Source organism: Pteropus medius, unplaced genomic scaffold (genome assembly GCF_902729225.1).
Source record: "Pteropus medius unplaced genomic scaffold, Ma_sr-lr_union100, whole genome shotgun sequence".
NCBI classification, from domain to species: Eukaryota; Metazoa; Chordata; class Mammalia; order Chiroptera; family Pteropodidae; genus Pteropus; species Pteropus medius.
The window spans coordinates 5646881-5671367 of NW_024349505.1; the positions used below are offsets into that span (position 1 = coordinate 5646881).

The 24487-nt window shown below is 35.6% G+C and overlaps 1 protein-coding gene across 1 annotated transcript in view; it reads left to right on the forward strand.

Moving 5' to 3' along the window:
- The window catches only part of SESN3 (sestrin 3), a 65884-nt gene extending 46847 nt beyond the window's left edge, over positions 1–19037 (forward strand). The window contains exons 5-10 of the mRNA XM_039882007.1: positions 129–365; positions 1063–1237; positions 6272–6390; positions 7181–7371; positions 9287–9431; positions 11172–19037. Of these exons, the coding sequence (XP_039737941.1) occupies positions 129–365; positions 1063–1237; positions 6272–6390; positions 7181–7371; positions 9287–9431; positions 11172–11258 (954 nt within the window). The 3' untranslated portion in view covers positions 11259–19037. The remainder of the gene's footprint in view (positions 1–128; positions 366–1062; positions 1238–6271; positions 6391–7180; positions 7372–9286; positions 9432–11171) is intronic.
- Positions 19038–24487: the final 5450 nt, after the last annotated feature.

The window sequence follows — 24487 nt, forward strand, 5'->3', positions numbered from 1 at the left end:
AGAGTGTTTTAAGTTTTATTACTATAAATGGACATATGAAATTTGGTAGATTTTCTATGCTTTCTAAAATTGCTTTGTGTAGTGTTCTGTGATTTTCATTTTTACTCAGATTTGCTTTCTCATTTCAGAAACTTGTCAAAACTGGAGAAAATAATTGGTCTCTACCCGAACTGGTACATGCTGTGGTCCTGCTGGCACATTATCATGCTTTGGCAAGCTTTGTTTTTGGTAGTGGCATCAATCCAGAGAGAGATCCAGAAATCTCCAATGGATTCAGGCTAATATCAGTCAACAACTTCTGTGTTTGTGACCTCGCTAATGACAACAACATAGAGAATGCATCCCTTACAGGCAACAACTTTGGGGTCAGTGTTCTTAACTGTCTTTCTTTACTGTTTTGCCTTTAAACTTCATCTGACGTTAAAAATATCTAGAGAGAATTTATTCTCTGATTAAAGAAGATATTATATACTCGAAACGTTTTTGCATAGTTTGCTATAAAAATTTCACCTGTACCTGAAGTTCTGAATTGCCTTAAAGAAGCTTTCAAGCAGGTAAATATTATTACAAATCATAAAGACTAAAACAAAAGAAAATCAATAAAATGCACCTAAGCCATCAAAAAAAAAACCTGAATAATGCACTCTAATGGTCATAGGCTTTTTATGTTAGACCCTTTGAACAGCAGATCCCAAAACAATATGTTTGTTTCTGTAAGATGCTGGAACAACCAACAGAAAATATATCTTATGGTAGTAAAAAGTAGAAAATTTGAAGTTGCCTCATTTTTGACAATAAACTATAACAATTTATAATATATACCAAATGCTGGAATTCTAGATTAAATATTATCTATACTTAGAAACTTTCCAGATTTATAACTGAAGCAAAAACATCATACTTCTGAAAATGTTTCATGATTTTTCTTTGTAATTAGTCGAAAACCCACTTAGGAACTTAATTGTGCCCATGCCAATTGTACATAATAAGATGACATTGGGAGATGGAGACGTTCACTGGAACAATTTTTAATATTAATAACACCAACATTACCTTATCCAGATTGTAGATTCTCTAAGTGAGCTAGAGGCCTTAATGGAGAGAATGAAAAGGCTTCAAGAAGAAAGAGAAGATGAAGAGGCGTCTCAGGAAGAAATGACCACCCGTTTTGAGAAGGAGAAGAAAGACAGTCTGTTTGTGGTCTCTGGAGATACTTTTCATTCATTTCCTCATTCAGGTGCCTTTTTTTCACTGTCTTTGCCTTTTAGTTGTTCTTGGAACCCTGACAGACCACCCTTGGTATTTTCGATATAGATAAGTAAAAATAATTTCACTACCATGTTCCTTTTATTTATTTCTCCTTTTCTGCCTTGTTGATGTCATACCTGATTGATGCTATTGATTTCTCCCTTATATTGGTACATCTTTGACTATATTTCAGATCCAGTTGAGAAGAACTTCCAGCTTTGTAGTCCATCCTCTATCCTGGATGAAATGTTATTCAGAGCAGATCAGTTGCTTATACAGTTAGCTAGGAATATTTAATTTATCTTACTTTTGTGATTTTTTTTTTTTTGATGAGAAGTGAAGTTCTGTTTCAAGAGGCATAATTTTAAAACAATATCTTTGCCTTTTTTATGGGTGGGGAGTGTGTAGGAGGACTGTTCTCACCCTGCTGCTTTTCCAGATTCTAAAATTATATTATACTTACATTTGCATTTCTTTTGGAGGAATTGTTGGAATTTTGTAGAAGTGTGTTATTTGGGTCATTTTCTTAGATTGAATTTGGAGGAATTTATTCTGTATTAGAAGCTAGGCTTCTTTGCTCGAGACTCAAAAACACATTTTTTTTCTAATGTTCTAAGAAACTTTGAAATAGGCCATAAACATTTCAATTATGACTAAAAAAGATACTGAACACCACATAGTAAATGTTATTAAAATAGCATAGGCTCAGTAGAAAGCTTAAACCCTTCAACATAATCAATCCACATACTATTTGTTTTTAAAATAGAGTTCCATTGGTTTAAAAGAGGGCTAGTAGTAGTCAGTCTCATAAATTCTGAAGGTAATTGGTTTAGCCATAACTTGTTTGTTAACTTTAAACATAACATTGACCAGTAGCTCTCAGAAGTTTTACCAGGAAAAACAAGAACACTTTTTATTATTTCCCTTGATGATCTTTTTTTATGAAAGATTTTATCTACCAAGTTGAGTATAATAAGTAACAGTTTCTCAGAGCTTCTAAACAGTACGAAATCCCAAATAAGGAAACTTTGTGTTTTAGTTATTGGTTTAATACTCATTCTGCAAACACTGAGTAACCAGATGGTCTCAGCTCTGTGGTACGTACTGAGATTTTCAGGCTTAGACATGACTCCTTTCTTCTGGAGGAGCTGTCGTTGCTAGTAGGAGAGAAATAAATGATTACAATAAATAGGAGAATGTAAAAGGTATATGAGCCTAAAAGAAGAACACGAACCCCATCTTGATGGAGGAAGAGTGTGGACAGAAGGGGTCCTAGAGGATGACTTCCTCCAGCCATTTGGCTCTAAGCTAAGTCTTAGACTCTTGAGCTCGAGGGTGTCAGGCAATGGCTGAAAGACAGGGCAGCTAGTAGTAAACAGCATCCAAGTCTGAGCCAAGGCATGAACAATGGTAAGGAAATAGGATGTTTGCTACAGGAACAAGTGTTTCTAGATGTTAGGACATAAATCATGAAATAGGGAATGTGACAAGGGAGCTGATTAGGTAGATAGCGGCCTTATCATGATGATGTTCATAAGCTTAAGGAACATGTAACCTGTCATAGTTGGGACATTTTGAGTTAAGATGTCTGTAAAACATTCAGTTTGGAGATGTTTAGCACAGTGCTTCTCAAACTTTACTGTGCATGTGAGTCACTGCGGAATCTGGTTGAAATGCAGATTCCAAATCAGTCCATCTGGGCTACGACGTGAGAGGCCTCATTTCTGTTACACCTCCAAGTGATTCTAATGCTGCTAGTCTGTAAACCACACTTGGAGTGGCAGGACTTTAGCAGATAATCTGAAGATCAAGAGAGGGCTTTAACTCAAGGTAAAGTTTTGGAATTTATCAGCATATATAACTAGGAGTTAAACTCAAAAGAGTTGAGTATAAAAGTCATTCAGGGAGAAAAACTGGGACAAAGAAAACTAATGAGCCTGGGTGAACCTTCTAGGTAAACCAATATGTTTAATTGCAAACATTTCTTTAAGGTTAGTAATATCTATTTGTTTTTAGACATTACTTTTTAAGAGCTTCTCTAAGATCACTAGAGCTTGAAGCATACACATGTTTTATTTCTTTTAGGTTGTTTTTTAATACTGAAAATATACTTTGGACCCTAGTCTCTATCTTCTTGGACCCTTGAGAAGGGACTACTGCTTTCTAAAGTGAATTTTGACTAGCAAGTCTTAGACCTTAGCCAAAAATTGTGTTCTAATTTTAACAGAAGAATCTGTATAGTTTATAAATCATTCAAGGAAATAAATCATTTCATTATTTACTCTTAAACATGCCCAGTCACACAAAGATAACAGAAAAATGACTGTACAGTGGCTGATTGAATCATATTCATAGACTTACCATGTTTTAAAATGGAAATAGAAATTTTTTCCTACAAAAAATGTATTGGTTTGACCAGTGTGATAAAGCATTTTGAATAACATGCAGAGATTCTAAGAATAGTTTTTCAAGCCTTTTGAGGAAAATAAATGTTTAAAGTGTTCTACAGAGAGTAGTATTCTGTAGCTTGGTAACGGTTAACTAGCTTTTATTATTTTTTTGTTTTGTTTTGTTTTTCAAGTTAAAAAGGTGTTCCATTACTGTAACATAACATTTTCTGTATTGTGTTAGTAGCCACCTCTTAGGGGCAGAAGAATGCAGATAATGTGCAAAATACTATTTCCTTTGAGTCAGACTTCGAAATATTTGTTTAGGTCGAATTAAAATAAGAGCTCTAGATTTGTTGATCAGAGTACGACTTTTAACTTTTTTTTTTTAACTTTAACTTCTTAAGATAAATTTAGAACAAAAAATCTGTGGACAAAAGTGTCTAGAAAAATAGGTCGTGTTTGACTCTAGAAATGAATACAAGGATACTATTCGTAGGATAAATTGTATCTTATTTGGTTAGTTATTCTTTATTGTTTATTTTTAAATGGTTAAAAGTCATGACAACTAAAAAATGTATATGAACAAAACAAAAACTGACATCAAAGTCAAAGGAACTAGCTATATAATAGTCAACTCCAGCTGATATTTGGCAAATGAAACAACCTTTGTTGTACAATGTGGTGGGGAAGAGCACTTCTAGAGAAACTGTTTTACAGAGTTCAGTTACTACTTACTGTTCCTGGTTTAATTTTACTTTGCAACCCACAAAACTCATGGCTTTCCTAGCAGCCTCAGCAATCGCTACTACATTTTATATTTTTTTACTTCACTTCTGTTAATTATTATGTGTTGGACTGAATTAAGGAAAGGATAACTACATTAAGAGATAATGCATTGAAAAACGCCATTTTTAAAGCATTTCTCTTTACCCTAATATAGGAGCACAAGGAGATAACACAGGGGTTGTGGAAGGGCCAGAGACAGACTGAGATTTCTCTCCACTTCAGAGCTTCAGATCAGTTTCAGTAGTTTAATGTTTACAAGTTTCCATGTCATCTTAAACTAATACACATTGTATTTCTAACTGACATTTATTACTGACAATGGTATTAGTAACTTAGTTTTATTTCTTAAGTAGATATTTCTTTTTGTGTTAATGAAACGAATTAAAAATAGGTAGTGTATAGCGCAGTACCAGGTATACAGTGAGTACTCAACAATGCCAGTCTCTTCTCTTTATATGTAATAAAGAAGTTAGGTAAGAATTTTCATATTTTCTAAGTTTCGTAGTATGAGCACTTGATCTTTCCTGCCATTATCAAGTACCCCAATTAGTCCACACTGGCAACCTAAGGAAAGGTTAAAACTTGTGAAAAAGAATACTTATTATGAAGATTTTCATGAAATAGGAAAGAGCAAAGGTAATGAAGCTACTGCTAGTCTGCCAGGTCTTTTGGATGAATTACTATAATTATATTTGTTTTTTAAGCCTCTCAAGGCTGTCCAGTTAAGAATCACAGTTTTTTATGATGGCATAAATTGTTTTATTAACTGTTTACTTACTATTTACTTATTTATTAGCTATTGAATGTACTTAATATTAATTAAAATACTAAAAATGTTGTTCTTTGCATGGAAGAAAATAGTATTTTGTTTTGTTTTTTGAAAAATATGTGTTCATTTTCAAGAGTAGAAGGTAGAATAACGGTTATTCATTCTCTTTTAGTGGCTGAAATTAGAAGGAAGTAATTATAGAGACTAACCTAAAAAGGGGGGAGGGTGGAGTTAAACAAGAATTTAAGTCAAATAACATGAATTGGGCACTTACAATTTTTCAGTGGCGAATTTTTAATATTATCAAGTATGCAGAAGTCTTAAGATATTATCGTAGTCTTTCTATATTCCTGAATGCCACTTTGATAATATTTCATAGTCTCATTTAGCACATTGTTTACTCCATATGTTATATTCCATTTTATTTTCATCCTCACAGAAAAGCACACATATTTTAGGTGTAAAAGTCAATGAATTTTCACAAATGGAACTTCCTGTTTAACTAACAGTCAAGTCAACTAAGAATAATAGTGGCACCCAAAAGTTCACTTTTCTTCCCTATTGTGTTCTTTTCCCAGTCCTTCTCCCTGTGTGCTTCTTGGTAAGCTAAAAATTAACTGATTTTCACACTCAGATGAAACACCATCTAATTTTAACAAAACCTCTCTTAATGTTGAGCTCAACTAAAGTGATCTTTACCTTCATCTCTTCTCTTTCCCTGCATCCCACTTCATCCCCCAAGAGATCAAAAGTTTAAACTTGACACTCAAAGGCCTGTACTATCTTTTTTTTTTCTAAATAAGTAAAACTAGTGTACTGATCTTTTGCTGCTACTATTTAGATATTTCAATTTGGTCAGTTTTTTGTCTGAGGAACTAGTTAAATGTTCATATTGCCAATATTTAGTAATAAAATTGTTTTCAAACTTTAGCACTAGATGTTTTATGAATTTAAGCCATGTAGTCAATATTGTCATTTTAGAAATCCATGGAAAAGCTAAAAAGTGGAGGAAAATGAAGTTGTTTCATTGTCCTCTTTGCAGTTTCCTTAACGTTAGGTTCTTTGTTATTGTCCGTAGATTTTGAAGATGACATGATTATAACATCTGACGTCTCCCGTTACATCGAAGACCCTGGTTTTGGGTATGAAGACTTTGCCAGACGAGGAGAAGAGCATTTGCCAACATTCCGAGCTCAGGTATGAGGTGAAACTAAAGAATAAATACTGTCATTTTAATTATGAAATGTTGTAATGTAAACAAATTGACTTCTAAAGAAATTAATAGGCCATTTTGATAGTCTGTAAATCCTTTTATTTAATCTGGTTTCCACCATAGTCTAGTTTGATGTCCGAGTAGATGGATTTTTATTTCAACATCATCTCCACTAAGAAGGCAAAAGAAAACTACTTTATTCAGTTACTTGCGTTATTACATGGTAGTTGTATAACGTTCATACCATTTTTTGGAGAGGAGCAGGGAGGAAATTAAGCGATGTATCACATTCATAGTAAAAAGGCTTTTTGTCATAAGATCATAACCCAGGAGTTATGGGCTTAAGGGCCACCCCTAGAAAAACAGCCACAGGAATGATGTGGTTCCAAAGAAGAGTGGCATTTTGAATTAAGGTGGACTCCTTTTCACTTATTTCTAATGATCTGCTAACTGTCGATGTCACTGAGTAGGTCTGGTTATATAGGAATAGTCCAAGGTCTTCTGGGGTCCTTTGAGATAAGGGTGTCATTTGCAAAGTACTTGGCCACAGGAAGTAGCTATCACCGACTTGCCAAACTCTGGACTCCACTGAGGAAATAATATGGCATTCAATCTACAAACTGACGTGAAGGCTTTTCTTAGTAAAGCGATGAACTTAGAATTAAATTTGAAATACCTTACTTGCCTAAATAGTTATGTTTATAAAACCTGAAGTTTATTTAAATGAAGAATGTTTATTTAAATTTTGTAATTGGATATATTTTATTCTTTTAGGATTATACCTGGGAAAATCATGGGTTCTCCCTGGTGAATAGACTTTACTCTGACATTGGACATCTTCTTGATGAAAAGTTTCGCATGGTCTACAGTCTCACCTATAACACTATGGCCACCCACGAGGATGTCGATACAACCACGCTGCGCAGAGCTTTATTTAACTATGTCCACTGTATGTTTGGAATCAGGTATGTTTAGTGTGGAGACAGTTTCACACATTTCTAAGTGAAAATTCTGACATGAGTCTTACTCCTATCCTGTTTAGGATTACACAGTTCTGGGGAGAAAATATTACAAGTGGACTGTTGAACTTAAAAAATTAATTCCATTTTATAGAAAAGCACTTTTCTGTGGTTAGCTGTTGTGATCTTAACATTAATGTATAAATACAGTACTAACAATTTAGTAATGAGGGGGAAAAATATTAGTAATTATTGGGGATAAGATAAATCAAACTCAGTTTAAGAGTCCTTCCTAGGAGAATTAAGCAGTTGAAAACCATATATTATGTCCCTTTAGATCACTGTAATAAATGCTGGCTTGCTGGCTCATTTAGTTTGTTATTTATTTGTTTATTTGTTTATGAATGGTAATTAGGGTATAAATAAAAGTAGGATAGGTTCTGCCCTCATAAAGCTTACATAAGTTCACATAATAACACTGAAATGAAACTATCAGTCAATATAAATTAATATAAATTAATTTTAAAAATTAACATTAAGAGGACAGTGAGTAAATGAGTGAATGAGGCTGAATGGTCTAATTAGGAAAGCTTTTGGGGGAGAATGTGCCTTTTTGAGCTGGTTTATTAAGGCTTTTATGGAGGTAAATTTGCAGAAAGAAAAAATTCCCAATTATGAATTTGACACTATACTATATCGTTTATGATATAGTATCAGAAAGCCTTTGTGGAATGGAATTAGAATTTGATTTGTTAAATAACGTAGTTTCTATAATTTTAGCTAAGAAAAACACAAATTTCCTGAAAAATCAACTAATAATGAAACATTCTACCGAAAAGACACTATTACGATGGTAGATAACTGTGTTTTTTGCCAATTTACCGTCCTAGACAGTGTTATCACAGAATCATCAATGTATTAAAACAGATATTATACCTACCTAATTAAGAAAAGTAAACACCAATAATATTTAATGCAGTTGCAATAAATATTTATTATATTCAGGACAAAAATAACATGTTATGGTGATTATATTTATCTGTGGGATTCTGCTCAATAAAACTTACATAAAATCTTCGAGGTACTGTTTTTTAACTGTTATATATTTGGGTTAAAAATTAAGTGAAAATAACGAAAAGATACTCTTCCAGCTCCCACCACTACCATTTACCCTCCTATCTGCCTCTGTGCCCATTTACTCTGCTGGCTCTTCTCTCATTATAGGTGAGCTGACTGTGCTCCTATGCACTTGGACACAAAGTCCCGTCCCGTCTCCTTTCTTCTTCTAAAGATCCCTGTTCTAGTGATCTCCCTCTCCCTGCTGCAAAATCACCTTTACTCTCTTTATTGAATCTTTCCCATCAGTATATAAACATGCTGTTATTTCTCTCATCTTTAAAAAAAATGAAAAATAAAAAAGATCCTTTCTTCATCCTGCTTTGTCCCTGTGGCTGTTGCCTCATTTTTCTGCTCCTAAGCTCAGCAAGTCTCTTGGGAAAAAAATTTGTATATTTACTGTCACTGTTTTCTCATTTCTCATTCTCTTGTGAACCCACTACAGTGTCAGGCTTTTACTCCTCCCACTCTAACAAAACTGTTCTTGTCGAGGTTGCCAGTGACCGCCCCATAGCTACTTCCAGTGGTCAGTATGGTTATCTTTTCCATTTTTATTTTTCTCCAATAGAATTTAAATTCCGTGAGACCAGGGATTTTTGTCTATTTTATTCATTATTGTATCACCAGCGCCTAGAAGACTACATGGAAAGTACATGGCACATAATAGGCACTCATAAATATTTGCTAGGGGAATTAATTAATGAACTTGTTATTTAATTCCTCAACAATAAATGTCTCTGGTACAACTTTAGAGATCAGAAATTTTGATTTTGTCATTATAAAGCTGGTGTCATATTGCTCATAGGTATGATGACTATGATTATGGAGAAGTTAACCAATTACTTGAACGAAGCCTGAAGGTTTACATTAAGACGGTGACCTGCTATCCTGAGAGAACTACCAAGCGCATGTATGATAGTTACTGGCGTCAGTTTAAACACTCGGAAAAGGTATGTTTCATGACTAAACATTATACCACAGACATATAGATGTTCAGTATAAGAAGTAACGATTATAAATATTATACATGAAACTGTTAATAAATTTATATCATTAAAGAATTAGAAGTGGCATCACCTAGCCATCTGGTTTTTTTTTAATGTTTTTGAATTCAAGTTTATTGAATATTAACTAAATTTGACTTGTGTGTTTTGTCCAGTGTGGTGTGTAAAGTAAAAGTTTAGCATTGGCCTTTGAAAAATTCTCTCTGAATATGGATATTTTTAAAGTATGTTTGGGGAACTGTCTACCATTCTGACAATTAATAAAAATCAAACCTACTGGGATATTGTCTTAGGTGTAATTGTATTTTGGCCCAGAAGGCATATCCATTTAGAGATCTTTAACTGTAGCCATTAGAGTTAACCTATCAGAATAACAGTTTCTCATTCCAATTTGGTAATTTAGTATTTTGACAATATAATGCAGGACTTTTGAGCCAAATACCTTATTACATAAGAATATTTCTTTAGATACAGAGGAATCATCATTTAAGACAATAAATGTTAAGGATTTTTATTAACATTTTATAATATAAGAACTAGCCTGAAATCGTAGGACCTTTTTTTATTATTAAAATTATTGGGGTGACATTGCTTAATAAAATCGAATCAGTTTCAAGTGTACAGTTCAACAACATATCACATATATATTGCATTGTGTGTTTACCACCCAAGAAATCCTAAGTCATTTGACTTATAAGTTCAAGAATCTTACATTTATACCATAGTTTCCAAGTTTGAAAGTACGAAAATCTTTTTAGAGTCCTAATAGTCACTAAATAACTGTGTAACCCAAAAGAGAATGTTATAGCCTCAATAACTAAGATTTTTTTGAAGTCTTAGAGCCATACACACAACAAATAAATACCTATTTTATCTCCAGCATCTCTCCTTGATGGATCTTTATGCCCTATATATATGATTGCAGTAGACTTTCTTCTTTTGCTAGAATATCTAGAAATTCTCTGTACTCATCAAGAAAACATATTCTACAATATATCCAACCTATAGAAAGTTACCAAAGTCATTTAAATATAAATCACAACATATTTCTTTGTAATAAATTTTGAAAATTACATAGGTATTCATTTGAACCTATCAGCTGAGAAATATCCCCCCCAAAAAGTTAGGTGCTTGTTTCCAGCTATATCTAAAAGACTCTAAGGAAGCTACACGTATCTAATGAGTACCAGACACTAATTACAAACTGCTGTAAGCTTCAAATTTTTACTTTAGCATCTTTCAAATAAACAGTAAGGAATGTTTTTAAAAGGTTTCCAAAGAATAAGCACAGGCGTAAGAAATGTGGGGCTGATTTTTAGCCATATAAAATTTTACAACTGGAAGAAAGTATAATTTGTAGGAAAATTGTAATTTATAAAAATTAGTTTTATTTTGTAACTCAATAGATTGATTGGCTTTTACATAACATGTATTCCAACAAAATTATTGGAATTGTTAAGACTTTAGGGGTCATTTTTACTGCTTACAAGAGCCTTTATTTTATAAACACAGTTTTCTTATGAGTGTTACGTTATCCCCATGCATAAATATGCCCAGGCATGTGTGTTTGTACACATGTATATACACAGAACAAAAACTGCTGTGAATGTCTGCTGCATAAAAAAATTTTTCATTTTTTTCAGTTGTTTATAGCGGTCATTAAATTGATAACATTTTCATTTCTAGGTTCACGTAAATTTACTTCTAATGGAAGCACGGATGCAAGCTGAACTTCTTTATGCTCTTCGTGCCATAACTCGGCATTTGACCTGAAGCATCATCCAGGGAAAATGTCATATATGTGTAAAGACCTTTTCACATAAGATACAAATCAGAAGCTGTTTGTGATGTAGCATCAAAAATTATTCAATTCTATAGTGTCAAAGTTTAGCCGTTTTTTGGGGCGGCTGTAATGTGCAATGATGTGTTTTCTTTTTCTTGATGCTTAACATTACTAACAACTGCAAAAATAATACTGAGGAGCACTACTTTGCATTGTTCATAGTTGGATTTTTGGAAACTGATCATAAATCATGAACCTGATTTGTTAATGCTTAACTTCCAGCGCTTTTGGGTTTGTGTGTATGTGTATTTTTTTCTGCCCCGCCCCCCTTTGTTTTTGTTCAGTAAGGAAAGTGCTTACAATCTGCTCCAGCAATTTTTTTCAGATATTGGAATTCCGCAGAGAATGACCTCCTCTGGTCATTCTCATCTTCTCATGTTGTGTCCTAAATCTGGTAAAGGAAAAGCATGCGCTGTTGAACCAAGCTGCTCACAGGACACGTACCTGTGTCCCCAGGAGATTGTTTGTCAGGCACTGTTTGGTTTTTTGATTGTTTGTTTTTGGTTTTTTTGGTTTTTTGGGGTTTTTTTTTACTGCTATTGGCGATAACGTGAAATGTGATACAGCCATTGTCCATAATTTAATGTGAAATTAATCATGATGAATTCTATAGCATGCTACTGAAATGCCAAATTCAGCTATTTTCTTCTCTTCTGAAACTGAAGTTTCAGTTTTCCATATCAGATGTATATATTAAAAGTGGAATTATGCACAATCCTTTCTATCACTGACAGTAATCCTCAGTCATCTTAAGTAATCAGTGCTCACAGTGCTGCTTACAGTTCATTTAGTTGGCACATACAAACCTGTACCCACACAAGACTGACCAAAAATTTTCTTTGCACGTTTTTCTTTTCTCATAGTGTTTTCTATATGGCAGTAAGCAGAGGAAGGTTAATATACCTATATTTTTTCCTGTTAGGCTTTAGAACTTTTTTTCCATGATTTTTCTTATAATAGGTTAAACAGTTTATTACTCAAAGGTAAAAATTGTGTTTCTATGCATTAATGTGATTGAACAACAACAACAAAAGAGAGAGTGCAATACGTTTAAAAAAAAATACTCAACTAAACTTTCCCCCTATTATGTCACTGCAGAAGTGTCCTTTAAAACAGAGCCATAAAGAAATTTAGTTCAGATTTCTTTATTGCACAAGGCTTTCGCCTTACTGGGGTTGAACAATGTTCCTTTCATAATGCCAAAGCATCCCCTTCCCCAGAAAAATATCTTTGGACAACTGGTTAAAAAAAAAAAAAAAAAAGATATCAAGTCTTAGGGGAAGAATAGAAGCATCCAAAAAGTCACATTTTTGCATTGGTTTGTGTTGCTTGATTAGACTATCTTCACAGAGCACAACATCATGTGTTTATAGCTTTAATTTGTATTGTGTTAATGAACCAGTGAAGTGCCTAAAGAGATGCTTACAACTATCCAGTAGGACGCGACTGCACGGCTTAAACACTTTTCGGCTAGTTAACGGTGACTTGAATTGTACACCAACATGCTAATTTTTAAAAACGGATCCATTTTTTCATAGTAAATAATACAGTTAAAATTTTTCGTTAGAGTTCCCACTAAAAATTCAGTTTAGATTTACTCGTTACATAGGACTTAACTTTTTTTCTCTCATGGAAGAATTGTGGACTAGTTTTTTTCATTTCCCCTTCCATTGATCATCCTTTTCTGGTACAGTACATTAGGTTGCTTTCGTTTAGAGTTTGTTCCAGATAAGAAAATAGAAAGATGACTGTAAATCTATAAACATAAGGTAGTTCTTAATTTTTGGATTCCAAGATCTTGTTTGAAAACTTCCAGGTGAGGAAAAAATTACTAATATTTTTAAGACAGGATGGTTTATTTAAGGACATTATTCAAAGAACTCGTGCCAGGTCTCTTCTGTTCTGTTTATTGATATACCCTATGTTGATTTTATTCAATATCACATTATATAGATATGTATTAACTACAAAGAAAGTATTTAGGAGAATGGCAAAACCCGGATGACAGCATAAATGTCCATTTAACTTCCCTAACTTTAGAACTTTCAAGTTGAGGATGTCTTTTATTCTTGACATTGTCTTTTTACTAGAATTCTTTCAGTTAATAGCCCTATACAGGACTATACTTTTGTGCAGGTGACCTGTATTACAGGATGAAAACGATTTTTATATATTGAAAGGAGGAGAATTTCTCACAGAACACCATATGAGCTTTAGACCAAAAGGGGAAACAAGGTTTAAGTAACTGAAATGGCCACTTTGTTTTTGTTTTTTATTTTTTTTCCCCCCAGAAGTGTAAGTTGTTGGAGTTTGAGTTACGGAAAAATATTAGTGCCTTTACTAGATCTCTTTTCTTAGCAAAGTTTCTTTTTAACTCAGCATTGATCTATCTCATCAATAATCAGGAAAATAAGTTGACTTGGAACTATAAACAAAAAACAAAACAATGTATTTATGAACCTCAGTGAACCAGTCTAGAAGAATTGACTTCTGAAGGCGCTAAAGCGCCTGCTCAGATGCAGCATGCACAGCGTTCCAGGTTGTGACGACCATTTTACAGCGAGTTTGCTGTGACCTTTATCTAATGCAAACTTGAAAATCTGATGCGGTTTTCCAGGGTGGTATTTTTTCAGAGTATCGAATTTACTATGTAGTAATTTATAGTATAGCTTTTTATATTAAAATGTGATATTTTTAAAAGAGATATCTGGTTCAATTGGTGAAATGATGTGATTATATGCTATGCTAACCTACACCTTGGGCTCACATTGTGCCAAACTTAGATGTGCAAGTGTACGTGATAAAAAGCACATGTGAATGTGAATTCTCTAACTTCGTTGCTTATTATGTTAAAAATTAGTCTAGTCATCCACTGATGTACCTGCTTGATCGATGTCTGTTTACTTTCGAATTTCAAGTTTTCCAGCTTCAGTTGTGATCCTTAATTTCTCAGATCACCTTTGAAAATATCTAAATACTCTCCCATCTGAAAGTAAACCTGTTCTTTAACCTGATCCCCTGACTGTGGGAATAGCCAGGTGGCTACCTCACTGGATCCTTCAGATTAGGCCTCCTCAGGTGGACTTGTGATAATTAGAGGAAAACAGGCTTTTGAGACGGGACGACTTATTACCTTCTTCACCTTTTTACGCTAAGTATATTGTCTCAGTCTCAGGAAGAATCTTTGTCTCATTTGGAGTACTTTTCGAATAAAAGTTGGCTAATGTAGATAGATTCTGTGGCATGACTTTGGCCTTTATTTATGGCTTTAAACCCACATAATGGCCGAGCATCACAGGACTGTTTTAGAACAGAGAACTCTATGTAAGCTTTATATTGAAATCATATTTGAACCAGAACCCCTATTTTAACTGTTATATAAAGTCTCCTAAAGATTTGAAATGCTTCTAAAACTCAATTAACATTATTCCAAAGCATCTTCCTCCTTTTCCACCTTATGGAGTTTTTTAATCCAAAATCTTAGATTTTTATGCTGCAGCAAAATAATCTGTAAACAAAGATCTGTACTTAAAAACAGTTCACCACTTTAGTGCAGAGTGCATGCATACATGATAGTAAGAGTCTTTTAAAATCAAAGGACAAGTCATCAGGGGAAAAAGTCAGTGCGTATTAACAAAAATGATTTGCACTGTGCTAGTAAAACGAGGTTTTTGTTTTGTTTTATGTTGTATTTTAAAGACAATTTAAAATCATTTCTCTGGAAAGCAAGACCTTAAACTCTTTATCTGATGGGAGTTTTTCTTTTATGCAAATAGACGGCCTTGCATGGAGTAAAATTATGCAACAATAATGTTATATAAATAGTACATGAAATTTTCTTAGTATCAATCAACAGCAAACTGAAAGACGTGGTTTTTCTGTTCAGATCAAGTTTTAAGTTACCCGTTTTGTGGGATAGGGACCTATTCTAGGTGGCCACTGTCACAAACCATGTTTCCCTACAGAATCCCTCTGGAGACTGAGAATCAAAGTAGTCTTTCCTCAAAGCAGTACTGTAGCATGAATGTATTCATCTCAGTCAACAGAAGTTAAATGCCCCTTGTATGTGGAGCTTATTTCCATACTCATTTGGCTTAGTTAGCAGTGTCTGCTCAGGTGAGACCTAGAACAAAAATAGCTGATGTGAAATGGATTATAGAGGTGGAGGTATATGTCAAGGCAGAGCCCGGCGAGGAAGGAAAGAAAAGGCTTTCAAAGAATGTGATTCCTAGCGTGTGACTGTCTTCAGCATTGTACCCCTAATATAAAGGAACGTTTCCCATTGCGGGAACTGCTGTCTGCATCCAGTCCACCCTTGCCCACTTGCTTTCTCTTCCTCCAAGTGCCTCACTCTACATGCTCGCTCTCCTCCCTTTCTCTCAGCCCATCTCGGTCTGAATGCCTTTTCACAATCCAAGCCAAACATCACCAGCCACCTGCTGATAGTCACCAGCATTAACTTTCCTGAGTCACTTTTTCTCCATTCATTAAGAATATGACTATCCCAGCTCCCTCTAAATCCCTGTACAATCTCGCTACGTTTTGGCTAACTTTGCCCCAGACACCCTACCGGATATTATGCAGCACCAGTGTAATCCTGTCCATCCCAGATGGTTCTGCCCTTTCCCAGCTGCCAAAATATCTCACTGTCCTCTACCTCATCCCCAAAGAGCCTATAAATTCAGAGTATCCAAACTTTTCATGGATCCACTCTCTGTTGTTCAGTAATACTACTTCCATATTTTAAATAATTCATAGAAGATTTTTGCCTTCTATTAAAGTAGTAGCAATCTTTATATTTATACATGATACAGAAATTGAACTATTTCTACCATGCAGAATTTAGCATTTAGCAGGATTTTAAAGTGATCGAAATGCCATTCTAACCTGGATCTGTATTAGGTGACAAATACTGGTATCAAACCAAGTTATCTGAATGTAAAGTTAAAATTCTCCAGCAATCCAGACTGATATGTAGCCCTTCCGTGGAACAGGAAATTTCTGGCATACAAATGGGTGGTGTTTCAGATATTTGTTTTATTGGTAGTATTTGGGCCTTGAAACACATTTCTAATAGAAGGATTTATGATAAAGGGTGCTAAGGTGGTCCTATTGGATCACAAAAGCCCATTTGATTATAATACGTTTAAAATACCATAAAATTGGCTACATAAGGGCTTAATCAAGCTTTCCTGGGTTAGACTAAGCTGCTCAGCTCCACGTCCACCCTCTTCTCGTGGGGGAGAGATGTACTGTGGGCTGAAAAGGGAATATGCATCAAATTCATAGTCTTTATTCCCCTGGCTGCACTTCAGATATATCCAGACAGTATCATTGAGAAACAGGAGAAATGGCAGAGGAGGAAGAAGCAAGCGTTCTTCCTCTACAGCCAGTGTGTGCTTGGTATATATAGTTCACAGGTGAACTTGTCAGGTTTCTAACACAGGGCATGTTTGTTTATAGATAGTGGTCTGACCTGAAGACGAACCACCCTGTTTCAAAGCATAGAGTGTTGTGATTTCTGGTGGTATCTGGATGCTTTCCACTCCTATTCATGAACAACCTAACCTGATAGCAGAGTCTAGGAAATAAATGCCTTTAAGAGCCCAGGAGTGAATAGATACCTAGTTTAAAAATGAGACTTAATAATGGAGACTGAAAAGATGGGTTTTACTAAATCATATGTCGTGAAGTGCTCATTCTGGCTTTAAAGGAATCACGGCTGCACTACCGTGAAGCACAGAATTTAAAAAAGGAGAAATATGGGGCGGGGAGGGGGGGATGAATAGCTGATTCTTTTCGATGCTTGTGGAAATCTTTGAAATAATGAAATATATAATATAAAATAGCCTTTAGAACAAACACCCCATTGTACAGCTCATAGGACAACATCAAACAATAATAGTCTAAATATGATAAATACAATCTTTGTTTGGTATATAAATTTGCTAAAACAGTCCATTTTTTTGTACCCCTCGATTTAACCTCTTAGAAATGAATGTATGATTTTGATAGAATATCAAAGGGAGAAAGGCTCTCTGGTCTTCAATGCTAAAATAATGTTCCCGAATCCTGGTTAGCTAGGTATATGTGTTCTGACACTAAATGAAATGAATTGTACATCTCTTTATTAAATTAATCAGTCTTTACAAATTTTAAACTGATTCCCAAATCTGATAAGGAAGGTTCAAAAAGTAGTATAAAGGGGACATATCAGGGTTAGCAAGAAGTTTCCTTTATAATGTTGAGACTGTTTTCTCCTTTCTGAATTTCACTGGTTCTCTAAAATAAAAGGAAAGAGTTAAATGGTACCCTTGTTCATCAAGGAAAGTGACCCAAACGCTGTATCTAGTACGAATATTTCGTTTGCATTCATGTATTTTTCCTGGAAAGGAAATAATTTTTCTCTTCCTCTTTCTCTTCACATCTACTCTTTTCTACCTGAAATGAGATAAGACACAGAAAGCAAACAACAAGCCAGTTTGGCATCTTCTCCATGCTAATGGAATAGTTACATCCACATGCAGTCTGAGCAAGGTAAAAAAGAACCCTGTCAGGTTGACGTGGAACATGGCCTTGCTACTTGGATTAGCTCCTTCCAACCTGAAAATAACTTTCCTGGTCATAGAAGAACTGGATGTATCCTTTAGCTTATGAAATAGGATCTGAACTTGAAATCTCTTTTTTTTAAATCCTGGTTTTGCAGGGCAGCTACATGATGAATGTATATATTAAGAGTTTGTAGCTGAATTGCACAGGAAATCAGATTGCCAACTTCTTGACTTTCAATTTTAGACTTCATTTTATCCTTAAGTTGTGAGCGATGTATGTAGCATGCTGTGAAATGTCTATTATAGTTCTTTAATTCATCAGTATTAATACAGAATTATCTTTTGCGTTCCTTGGTACTTTTTATTCAATGTAATCAGAAGCTGTGATGTTTTGCCTTTGTAGTCCTGTGCTTTGTTACTGTAATTTTTTTTTACGAAGCACGTGACTTTGGACTAATGTGAGGCGGATGACGTGATCTTTAAGACTGCTATATATATCAGTCTCTTACTATATAAGGTTTTCAATTAGAATAAGCTTTTATCAAATAGATCATTGATGCAATTTAGGATTTACACAATTTTCATTGTCAAATGGCAGTCATATTTATAGTTTCAATTCTGAAAATAGCAAACTTGATAAACAGCCACTTTAAACTTGTTCTGGCAAACCAGACCCTGCTGTAGGTGTAGTCTAAGGTAGTTAACCATATAAGCCTTTTCAGCTATTATGCCCTCCACATGAGTCAGCAGTTAAGGAGATTATAGAACCCATGAAAGCTTTTTGTATGTATAACTAGGTTTTATTTTTTTTATGTTGCTGATTTTACAATTCTGACTAAAGCTGACCTGAATGGATCAGTTTATGTGTAATATTCTAGTGTTTTAATGCCTTTTTTTTTTTTTTGGAGATGAGTAATATTATTTGAACAGATGCAGACGGAACTGTTAGTGAGTCAAGACAAACACATTTGAAATAAAGGAACTGTGTATTAACATGTTAACAATTCATAACTGCACTTTTTATGACATTTTGAAAATCTATTTATAGGTACAGAACAATGGGTTTTGTTAAACTGTATCACATTTATACTTGCAGAAATTTATTTCATTGTTATTAGTAGGAATTTTATTGGTTCAATAAAATTGGCAAAACTGAAACCCGATTATTTGCTTTTATATACATATATATGTACATTGGAGTAGCATTCTTGCTCAGATTCATTTCTGCTTGATTATTGAGACACACATTCTAAAAGACATCAAAATTGTAAGTCATTTTCCCCCTTATTTCTTCCTGACCCACAGTTTTCTCATGACATTTCTTATAATCACTCAGTATTGCATCAGTAGAATATTGCAATAGTGTAAGTTAGGCAAAATGTATAGTTATTGTTACCTTTTAAAATATCAGTTGAAACCTCATTAAGAGGCAAGTTAATTTCACTATTTCTTGTTACCAAAGTAGTAAAATAAAATGGGGGAGGGTGATTGAATATGGGGTCAGAACCTACTTTTTTCATATTCTACTAGTTTCATGACCCCGGAAGTAATTTAACCTCTATGAAACTTGATTTCCACACTACAGTTTGAGAGGAATAATACCCACTTGAGATGGTTAGTTGAGAATTTGGTGAAGTGTAATAATGTTTATGAAATACACAGGACAGTGATGAGTTTGAATGGATGAATGAGAAAGCCCAGAGAATAGGAAGGAGGGGAGATTGTCGATGAGTAATACGGAGTGATCATGGTAAGACTCCTAAATAGAAATGTAAAATAGGCTTTTGGAAAACTATAGAGGATGTGTAAAATCTTGCACAGTTTTCCAAGGAAAGTCAGAACTTTTCATTTCTCTTAATTCACTGATTAAATAAAAATTTCTGTCAAAACAGAGCTCTGCCTCTGTGCCATATCCAGCTGTGATGGGGGAATCAGCCCAAACCAGCTCCTTGCTGATTAGAGTCTGTCTTTTTCAATAATGTACAACATCTGGGGGAGATAAAGGATAGGACGCATCGGATAAAATAAAACAACATGTTTACGTGTGTACTTGATTCTTTCACGTACATGATCTCATATAATCCTCACAATTACTTTGTGAAGAACTGATAGCATTTTATAGATGATGAAATTGAGACTCGGAGCTTTGCTTGCCCAGGAGTTGGTGCCTAGAATCAGCACAGTGAGAATTTGTGCTGTGATCTTTCCGCTACTACCTTTTATACTGAACTTCACTACATTAATTCAGCCTAAGCTTCTTGCTTAATGATATAAATGACCATGCTATCAACATGACATTTCGCTGAGAAGATAGTCCATGCTCCAAACAAGAGGTCAGATAACTTTCCTCTCTAGCTAACGCACAACTTTTCTATTTTAAAAAAATGATTTTTTTTCCCTCCAGTCTTAAACGGGCCCTTTGATTTAAAAGATGGTCCCTGAGGGGAAGGTACACAGACCAATATATAAAAAATCAGTACCTGTTAATTTAAAAGCTAACTGTTTCTCTCTAGAGAACAATAAGCCTGATGCTAAAGAAGACTCAGGAAAGCTTGAAACTTGCATTATTTTTAAGACCTTTCTACTTCATGGTAGATGTTACCAATTCAAAGTCATAGCTCCTAATGCACCTAACTTTCTGAGCTGAGAGGAAAGCCCGTCTCAAAAAATGTCTCTTTCCCATAATCTCACATACTTGACATGTTTCAAAACACAGGTGAGACCAAATCTTTCCATAGAACTCTTTAAAAGGAATTTGAGGCAAGAATTCTTAATACTCCCTCTCGTACTGGCCTGCTCCTGAAATAAATGTAAACAAATCCTTTATCTTCGCATCTAGGTGAAATTCAGGAGAACCATCCTGGTTACAATACTTTTCACCGCCCATGACGATCTCTATTAGTTCCCGAGGCGTTAATGTATGCCTCCATGCGCACCACCTCACAATCACCTTGTCCTTCTGACTCTCTACCGTCCAGCTGCTGTGACCACCAGTTCCATGCAGGCTGTGGCCAGGTTTTCACAGGTACAGTGGAAAAATACCTCTTGCGCCCTAGACTGCTTCCTTCTGGCTTCCTGCCCTGGAGCTGCTCTGAGAGCTCTCAGGGGGAACTGCTTTTGTGCTAAGCATGCACAACCAGAGTGTAGGGAGTTAATGGTTAACCCATGAGCAGCGACTCACTGGAGACAATGGATGAACGCTTCCTCCTTTCACTCCCCCCAGGCCACAATTTGGAGTCTTGGAGGAGGGCCTGGTGAAATTGAGTACCAGCCCAACTCTATCAGCTTTCCCTCCTTCCTGATTTTGGTCCCCCTGTCCTCCACTCCTGCCCCCTGTGCCTCGGCTCGCAAATCAACTTTGGTCTAGGGCTTTGCTTCTTTGGGAGCCAAGGCCAAGATAAGGCAGTACAGGATAGGAATTTAAAAAGCAAATCTTAGAATAAATTCAAACCTCAGTGCCACCATGTCTATCTATCTGACCTTCAACAAATTACTTAATCTTGTGGTTCCTTCCTTTCCTGTCTGTAAAATTCACTAAGGAAGATGACATGCCTTGTCCTTAAGAATGGGGAAGATGAGGATAAGACAGGTGACACCAGACAACATAGAAAAGAATACGGTAATACCTTGTAACATGGGGTCATAAAAGCCGGAATCATTTTTCTAGAACCTTCTAAATGTTAGGAATTTTAAATATACCATTTTTATTATAATCGCCCTGTAAATAGTTATTATCCCCATTTTGGAGAGTTCAAAATACAGGCTTAGCAAAATGAAGCAATTTCTCTACGGTAAAACAAGTGGATGGTTGAACCGTTCTCATATTTGTAGGACTTTGAAATTTTTTTTCCCTCTGTGCTAAATAAAGAGGAAAGTAGTGCACTTGTGTTTGCTGTTATCAGTGACAGTTTTTAGAACAGGTAATAGTTAAACAGGCACCTGTAGAATGTCTAACATTTGGGTTCGCAGACTGAGGAACAAGACATTTAGGTAGAGAGGACAAAGGAAGCAAAAACCCACTGTAATACTCTGTGCATATGTGTAGGACTAACACTGGAAGATGAATTTGGAAAGTGTAGTTTGGTAAGATTGGGCAGGGTCTGAAAGGTCAGGCTAAAGTCCTTGCATTTATTCGTTTGGAAAAGGGGGTGAAAACCATTTTCGATGGTTTTTTTACCACTGGGATGGATGTGGCCCACTTCAAAACAACAGCAACTCCTTGACCACCAGAGCCTGACTAGAATTTCAGGACAGCAGAGAAACAAGATCTGCAAGGTAACGGTGATGCCTTCTTTGGGAAAGTGTTTTGAGTATCTTGAATAATTTCCTGAATACTTTGCACATTCTTCTTGACGATGTACGCCAGGCTTACACTGGGAAAGCATGAGGTACTCGACGCAAACTGTTGACATTCAAGGTTTTACCTTCCCATACATGTGTACATAGACCCTTCTGATGCCCAGGACCAATGAGAGCTTTTAGAGCTTTATGCTTCCTAACTATACGTTCCCTAAACAGATAAAGGTTAAGTAACAGATGAGGTAGATTGTTTGCCTAAATGGCACCAATTTATGTCCTCCCTGCATCCGCACCCTTTGGACTGTGACTGTGCAACTTCTCTCATCTAGAGGTAGTCTGTTTCTCCATTTCCTTGAATATAGGTTTGTCCTGTGACTTACGTTGACCAGCAGAGTGTGGCAGAAGTGGCACTGCACAAGTTGCAGACCTAGGCTTTAAGAGACCTTACACACTTCTACTCTTTCTCTCTCTCTTAGAATCCTGCCATGACTTTCCTCATCCTCTAGCCTGCTGGGGGACGAGGCACCTGGAGCAAGGTGAATTGCCCCAGGTATTCTGGCCAAGGCCTCAGACATGATGGTAGGAAGTCTACCCAAGATCAGTAAAGTCATTTAGCCTCCCTGCAACTAACTGACTCCTGACTCAGGAGGGCACGTCGCCAAGCTCAGTTCAGATCTGCAGAATCACGCAGCCAACCCACAGATTCATGAACAAAACTTCTTATTCTCTGTGCACCAGTGAGGTTTTATGGTTGTATGTTACACAGCGTGGTTGTGACAATAGGTAACTGACATAATGTAAATGCTACAGGTAGCTTTAGAGAATCTAGATTGGGAAATTCCTTCCTTATATCACAGTCTATTAAGGACTAATTAGGGAATAGTCTCAGAGATTTTCACCTATATCTCTAAACTAGAGTCAATGTAATTGATAACAGTAATCAGTCCTTTGTTCCTCCCTGTCCTCAGAATGTTGCTCTTCATGGGGGTGAAATAGATCAGATCCCTGTGAAGCTCGTTCTTAGGTCTTCATGCTCAATATTTTGGACCCTAAGCATGACTGTACCCATAATTGGACTGGTGAATTAAGGGCCAACATACCCAAACTTTAGAGTATATAAGAATCACTGAGGACCTGGTTAAAAATCCAGATTTACAAATGAATGGGACTACATTAAACTACATTAAGCTTCTGCTCGGCAAAAGAAATCGGCAACAAGATAAAGAGACAACCATCCGAATGGGAAAATATATTTGCAAGGGCCTAATATCTAAAATATACAAAGAAGTCATATGACTCAATAACAACAACAAAAAACAAACAATCCAATCGAAAAATGGGCAGTGGACCTGAACAGACACTTCTCCCTAGAGGACATACAAATGACCAACAAATATATGAAAAGATGCTCAACATCGCTAGCTATTAGGGAAATGCAAATCAAAACCACAATGAGATACCATCTCACACCTGTTAGAATAACTATAATCAACAGGACGGGTAATAACAAATGTTGGAGAGAATGTGGAGAAAAAAGAACACTTATACTGCTGGTAGGACTGCAAATTGGTACAGCCACTATGGAAAACAGTATGGAGTTTCCTCAAAAAACTAAGAATTGATCTACCATGTGATCCAGCAACCCCTCTACTGGGTATTTACCCCAAAGACTTGAAAACTCATATCCGAAAAGATATTTGCACACCAATGTTCATAGTAGCATTATTCACAGTGGCCAGGACATGGAAGCAACCAAAGTGTCCTATGATAGATGATTGGCTAGAGAAGCTGTGGTACATATATACAATGGAATATTACTCAGCCATAAGAAGAGATGAAATACTGCCATTTGTGACAACATGGATGGACCTCGAGATAATCATGCTAAGCTAAGGAAGCCAGACAGAAAAAGTTGACAATCACATGACATCATTTATATGTGGGATATAAACCTAAAAGCAACAAATGAATGGGACAAACAAACAGAGAGTAAGGGACATGGACAAGGACTAATGGTTACCAGAGGGTAGGGGGTGGAGGAGGAGGGGAGAGGTAGACGGGGTAAAGGGGGTCAAATATAGGAGGGTAGGGGGAGGGTAATGTGGGTAAAGGGGATCAAATATATGGTAGCCGAAGGACACTGGACTTTGGGTGGGAATCACACAATAGAATATATAGATGTTAAATTATAATGTACACCTGAAAATTATATAATTGCATTAACCAATGTTACTCCAATAAACTTAATTTTAAAAAAAACTTAAAATAAAATTCAGATTTACAGAACCACCCCCAGAGATTCTGATTTA